At 31.3% G+C, this 7040-nt stretch overlaps 2 protein-coding genes and 1 pseudogene across 2 annotated transcripts; 1 reads left to right on the top strand and 2 right to left on the bottom strand.

Moving 5' to 3' along the window:
* Positions 1-566: 566 nt before the first annotated feature.
* LOC133337910 (protein mago nashi) lies at positions 567-1076 on the bottom strand. Its single transcript, XM_061546114.1, has 2 exons — positions 816-1076; positions 567-749 (listed from the first exon to the last, which is right to left on the bottom strand). Exons 1-2 carry the CDS (start codon positions 1074-1076, stop codon positions 567-569), a joined length of 444 nt encoding a protein of 147 aa, XP_061402098.1.
* Positions 1077-1223: 147 nt separating this feature from the next.
* LOC133337912 (dynein light chain roadblock-type 1-like) lies at positions 1224-2810 on the top strand (annotated as a pseudogene).
* Positions 2811-2878: 68 nt separating this feature from the next.
* On the bottom strand, positions 2879-3279 carry LOC133337911 (dynein light chain roadblock-type 2-like). Its single transcript, XM_061546115.1, has 2 exons — positions 3256-3279; positions 2879-3193 (listed from the first exon to the last, which is right to left on the bottom strand). The coding sequence occupies exons 1-2, from the start codon at positions 3277-3279 to the stop codon at positions 2879-2881; spliced, it is 339 nt and encodes a 112-aa protein (XP_061402099.1).
* Between the last annotated feature and the right edge of the window lie 3761 nt (positions 3280-7040).

Raw genomic sequence — 7040 nt, 5'->3', positions numbered from 1 at the left:
GGGCCAACAGAAAGGCTTTAAGATTTTTATGAACCAAAAAAATTGGCCTGCATTAAAAAAAATCGAGTTAAATTTTGATGAGAAAAAATTTCCGAACTTCAATTCCCATTTAAAATTTAACAGCCCTCAAAATGGGCAGCACTAAACATTTACTCCTTACAAATACAACTATGCCATCCTTATCCTTTTTGACACATCCTCTGGCATAAACAAAGCCATTTGAAGTTTATTTACATACCATCCCCACCACAGCCCACAAAAACACCCACAACAGAAAAACATCAAAATCACAACATCATTCAAGCTTTACAAAATTCACAGATTTATTTCAAAGCCATGAAAAAAAATTATCAGAAATAAAAATACACAATACCATGAGAATTGTCAGTGTAAATAGACTGTAGAAAAGAAATCAAATGAATTTTATTATTATTATTAAACTAAGAAAAGAAAATGCAGAGCAACATTAGCAGGACGAGGACAACTAATGCTACTGCTTCCTTCAACGCCATCGCCATCATCCGCACGGCCACTAATGCTATTTTCGTCCATTGTTGTTGGGGTTTTTATATTGGCTTAATCTTAAAGTGTAAACCGATGAGTGAAAAAACTAAACATTTAAGATCCTGTACCAAATAGTAGAAACATCTTAAACCTTCCGGATCTTTGGAACGATTGACATCGACTAGTGAACCGGTTTTGGAGGTAGTAAATGAGATGTGTTCATCGCCAATGACAATTTCCAATTCCTTCAAAAAGAAATGAAAACGATTAAAAATAATTTACAATAGTTTATATTGTGTGCCGCTACATACCTGACGACCCACACGATCTGGTGGCGGCCAGGGTGAATCATCCTCAGCCATAATCTCTGAATCTAAAATGATACGCTTCAACTCCTCCATAACTGCCTGATGGACAAATGCCTCCTTGCGGATCATGGTGTCGTTTTTGTAGTTGGAATTGTTGGCATAGCGTAACTTGCCATCGGGACGAAACTCAAATTCCAAAAACTCGTGGCCAAATTTACCCTTGTGACCGACATAATAACGTAAGTAGAAATCTTCTGTAGACATTGTTGTGGTGTTTCCTTTGGCTATTCTGAAAATATTAAATAATTTTACTTTAATATATTATATTTTTTACTTTAGTTTATTTAATTTTCTTTACTCGGTGGTTTCGCGTTAGTTTTGTGGTGCCGCAAACCCAGCACTTTCACAGAAATGTCAAAATTAGGGATAGTAAATCGACTAATTGATTAATCGATTAACACGAGTAATCGACTTTTTTGTGAAGGATGCCAGGGTTGTATACGGAGAGTGCAAAGCGTTGATAAACAAGAGAAAGTGATGCCAAGTTGTGATTGATGGCAGAATGACACATAGGCAAATGAATTAAATAACGGCGTTTAGCGGCTGGACGTTTTTGAGGCGGGAAAATGAAGGATGCATTTTATTGATTTGCGTGGAATATTCTATAAAACCCGAAGAATTTTTAAAGAATATTTTCCCCAAAAATCATAGCATCCCTAAGAGTGAATTTTTAGGGATTATATTTAGAAAAATTGCTGCATCTCTAAGTGTGGATTTTGTAACAATATTTTCCGTTACAAAATCAGTTTTGTAAAGAATAGTTTCCCCAAAAATTATAGTATCACTAAACTTAGATTTTTATAGAATATTTTTCCCAAAAATTATAGCATCCCTAGTCGAGGATTTTTTAAAGAATATTTTCCCCAAAATTTATAGCAATTATAACCGTGGATTTTTTTAAAGGCAATTTTTAGAAAAATTATAGCATCCCTCAGTGTAAATTTTTTAAAAAATATTTTTACAAAAATTATAGCATCCCTAAGTGTTGATTTTAAATGAATATTTTGAAAAAAAATATAGCATCCCTAAGTGTTGATTTTTTAAAGAATATTTCCTCCAAAAATTATAACATCCCTAAGCGTGCATTTTGTAAAGAATAGTTTCCCCAAAAATTATAGTATCCCTAAGCTTAGATTTTTAAAGAATATTTTCCCAAACATTATAGCATTCCTAGTTGACGATTTTTTTAAAGAATATATTCCCCAAAATTTATAGCAATTATAGCCGTGAATTTTTTAAATTACATTTTTAGTAAAATTATAGCATCCCTAAGTGTGCATTTTGTAAAAAATAGTTTCCCTAAAAATTAAAGTAACCCTAAGCCTAGATTTTCAAAGTATATTTTTCCCAAAAATTATAGCAATTATGGCCGTGAATTTTTTAAATGTCAATTTTATAAAAATTGTAGCATCCTTATGTGTTGATTTTTTAAAGGACATTTTTACAAGATTTATAGCATTCCTATACGTCAGAAATTTTTATTTCCGAATAATTGTCAGAAACAAAACCTTGAAAATTCTGTCACAAAATATTTAAGTTTTCCAAAAAGCTGCTTCAATTATATCCTCTGAAAAATGGTAAATTCTATAATGAAATCGAATTGAATTAATTCATCAGATATTCCTCAATTTCATCCTATAGCCCCACTTGGACGCCATTATAAAAGAAAATGCCGATAATACTGAACGTATTACCAGCAATACCCAAGGTTATGTGGTCTCCAACAATAATCATGGTACAATAGCCGTATCCACCTATGATAATACCATATCTATGGGCATAATCAAATTGCTGTGCGGCACTTTGGTGAGTACGGCCCGTAGTGCGGTTCGTGATCTGGATTGTACCAATGATTTGACATTCCTTCGAGTGGCCACAAAGAAATGTGAATATTTGATAGCACCCGAAGAAGAATTTACCATTGTGGTGGTACAATAAAATTTTATTTTTTTTAAATTTTTTTCCATATTTTTATAAAAAAATATATATTTCCTACATAAGATTGTCTATTTGTAATATTGATCTTTGGCATTTTGTATAACCACCACAGTGATTTTACCATCTGGCACAATGAGAGATTCATTTTTAGTTGTACGTATTCTCAGCATGGTAATTTCATCATCGGGATCGATTTTCTGCAAACCCATAGTTGCCTTATCTCTCAAACTTTCATAGAGACCGGCAAATTGTATAGCTTCGGATTTTTCCATTGTGGTTTTTATGGGATTACCTTTGCTATTTAGGATCATAATATCTTTAATATCGGGTTTTTCTTGAATTAAGCGATAGACCTCTTCCACATAGGCAATGGTACGTTTATTCTGTAATTGAAAGAAAATTAGTAAAATTATACATAATTAATAATTATATATTAATTATATACCGGATCCTTTTTACTAGCTGCCATATTTCTGTAAAATTTTTTTTTTCAATTTAAATGTATTATTTTTTTTATATATTGTTCTTGTTTGTTATTATGACAACCCAATTGACATGTGGGTCACTGGAACATCCTTGCAAACAAAAAATTAGGAACCATAGCAACAACAAAAATCAACAGGTTATATGCATTCTTATAATTAATATCGAACATATTATTCTACACAATATATTCAACTTTAATTTATATATTTTACTTTATATTTTTGTATTTTTCCTTTAAATAATTCACTACAAGTGTATTTGTATTATCAACTGTCATAGATTTGAAAGTATAGGACAATAATTACAGCTGGCAATGCCGTTCCATTCCACCCATTCCATTACTTCATGTGTTATCAATTCATAGTGAGTGCCATATCACAGCTTTCTCTTTTTCTCCTTCATTTTCGTGCTGCCAACGTCAACGCAATGGCATAGGGTTCTATAGTCTAAACATGAAATATAGTTAATGATTTTTCGATGTTTCTATAATAAATTTATTGAATTTTTTTAGAATAATAATTTAAAAAAATTGTTGTTCTTTTATATATTTTGTTTATAGAGATAATTTCAGATATCAATCTATCAAGATAAATTGTATATTTTTAAAGATTTTTTTTTACAAATTTATAGGGTAAATTTTTAAAGAATGTTTTATTTACTTATTTATTTCTTTCAAAAATGCAATTTGAAGCCTCAAAGGCCGATTTTTTAAAAAAAAATATACTAATTTTTAGCGAGGATTTTTTATTTTCCTAAAATTTATAATATCAATAAGCTTAAATTTGTTTGTAACGCCGAAATATTGGTCCTAGACCCACCTTTAAGTATACCGATCGTCATATCTCGACTAGTTGAGTCGATCTAGGCAGGTGTGTACGTCCGGCTGTCCATCATAATTTGTAAACACGATATAGCCCACAGTTATGGAACAAACTTCACGAAAACTTGCATGTAGGATGGATTCTGGCCAATGAAGACCCCTTTTGTTTTTGGTAAAGATCGCTTAATATTTAGGGGATGAAATGCACCAAAAGCTTTATTTTTGTCTGATTTTCTGGTCGCTCCAATGACCGCAATTACGGCCCGAACATAGCGAATTTTTACATGGAGAAGGGGATCGGGGTAAAGAAAAAACATGTATGTTTTGATAAATAACCGTCAATATTTAGCGGATCAAATGGACCCTGACTTTTGTGTGAAAAATCACAAAATTTGTATTCTATGGCGTATATATTTACTCCTGAAGGACGTAGGCTTGAGAAGATGACAGTATATCCAAGAGGAGTGGTTGATACCAATTATATTGTCGTATGTACTCGGATGTGGGAGTTACACTTAAATATCTGCAGGTGCTTACGTATTCATATATTATTTAGTAACCCATTACCACACTAGAGGACGGAAATATAGCGCTGATCGCTTTTAAATTTTCCATGTGGATACAGGTATGGTCAAGGACAACGACTATAATTTTCGGTGGTGATCAGATAGAAAATATTGGGATGAATTGGTCCGAAAACATAATTTTTGTGTTTTTTCAAGTCGATCTATAGGCCACAATTGAACGGCGAACATCACAACACAACCGACGGTGAAAGTAATCTGGACAAGTAATTAGAAGGGCTGTACTGAATATTAGTAACATTTGTTGACCTCTAGTCGGCCAAGAGGGTGAAAATATCGCGAAATATTGTCAATGCTCAGAATATAGAACCACAGAAATTTAGATTTTCGTGGAAGTTGTGTAGGGTATCATATGTTCGGCCACGTCCGACTATACTGCTCCGCTCACTGGTTAAAGTATATTTTTCACAAAACTTATAGCGCCCGTAAAACTCCTTGTACATTAGAACTTTTTTACCGGGTTAACCTACTTTATGAGGATTTATTTGACATATATGCAAAGGAAATGACAATTGAAGCCCACTGGGTTAACGAAATCTGGTTAAATGTAAACGTACTATAAGCGTGAATTTTTAAAGAATATTTTTCCCAAAATTTATAGCGCCCCTAAGCGTGACTTTTTTTAATGAACATTTTCGCAAAATTTAAAGAACCCATAAGCGTGGATTTTTTAATGAATATTTTTTACAATTTTTTTTAAGAATATTTTTCACAAAATTTATAGCGTCCATAAGCGTGGATTTTTAATGAATATTTTTTACAAATTTTTTTAAGAATATTTTTCACAAAATTTATAGCGTCCATAAGCGTGGATTTTTAAAGAATATTTTCCCCAAAATATAAAGCACCCCTAATCATGTATTTTTGAAGAATATTTTTCCCAACATTTTTAGCACCCATAAGTCCTGATTTCTGAATTGAATTGTTTTTTTTCTGAAATGACACTACAAACAAAATACACAAAACGAATTGCCAGAAAATTGTCGGTACGAGCAAATTTTCCATTTCTATTCCCCTTGCCCCTCTCTCCAACAAACAAAGACTTGCCGCAAGTAAACTCGCCTAATCTAAATTGGGACTAAGCGTGGGGTTTTTAAAGAATATTTTCCTAAAATTTATAATATCAATAAGCTTGAAATTTTAATGAATAATTTCCTGACATTTCTAGCACTCCTAAGCATGGGTTTTGTTAAAGAATAAGAATTTTTTTTAAAGAATTTTTTCCAACATTTTTTTTTTGAATTTGTATCTATTTTTACTCCTTTTCAATGTAAATTGTTTCTCGATTAATCGATTAGTCAAAAATCGATCTATGCATCCCTACCGTTCTAACAGCATTCTACAGTAGGTACGATGGAAAAATTTCGTGTGAAAATGTACTCTGCATAAATAGCCCAGTAATTATAATATTTTGATAAAAAACAGGATCTAATAAAATTATTTAAAATATGGTATGATCCTGAAAATACTAGTTTCAAATATTTCCCAATAACTTATGCAGGTTTATTATATCGAACAAATTGTAAAATCTAGTAGATTCTTGGTGTACGGCAAAATACCAATAATTCCAGGACCAGAATCTAATAAAATTATCTACTAGAATCTACTAGTTCTTACTAATTTTTCAATAACCGCATGATATTGAAAGAAATAGTAAAAACTAAGACATATCTTCCAAATTATTAAATCTACTACTTTTTACTACGATAACGAATTTTCCTTTATGATATCGAAGAAAATAATAAATTCGAGTAGATTCTTGCAGTATGGGAACAGACCAAATTTTTTTCTATAATTATTTTTGAATATTTTACTAAGTCTGGGTTTATACATGCAATTTATTTAAGCAGCTGCTGCTGCTCTCTTCGATTCTCTTTTGAATTTCTTCCCCCTTGCCACTTTTTATACCCCTCATTTCTAAGAACTCAGCAGAGTTGCTTACAAAAGTTGCATGTATAAAACCAGACAAAGTTTTAAATTAAAAAAATACAAATAATGATTTATATAAATTACGCGGTTAATCATAATATTTATTTTCCTAAAATTTATAATATCAATAAGCTTGAAATTTTAATGAATAATTTCCTGACATTTCTAGCACTCCTAAGCATGGGTTTTGTTAAAGAATAAGAATTTTTTTTAAAGAATTTTTTCCAACATTTTTTTTTTGAATTTGTATCTATTTTTACTCCTTTTCAATGTAAATTGTTTCTCGATTAATCGATTAGTCAAAAATCGATCTATGCATCCCTACCGTTCTAACAGCATTCTACAGTAGGTACGATGGAAAAATTTCGTGTGAAAATGTACTCTGCATAAATAGCCCAGTAATTATAATAT

This window comes from Musca vetustissima, unplaced genomic scaffold (assembly GCF_032173495.1).
Source record: "Musca vetustissima isolate MV318-11 ecotype Yass unplaced genomic scaffold, APGP_CSIRO_Mvet_v1 utg784249, whole genome shotgun sequence".
NCBI lineage: Eukaryota > Metazoa > Arthropoda > Insecta > Diptera > Muscidae > Musca > Musca vetustissima.
This window is presented reverse-complemented; position numbering and strand designations above follow the sequence as displayed.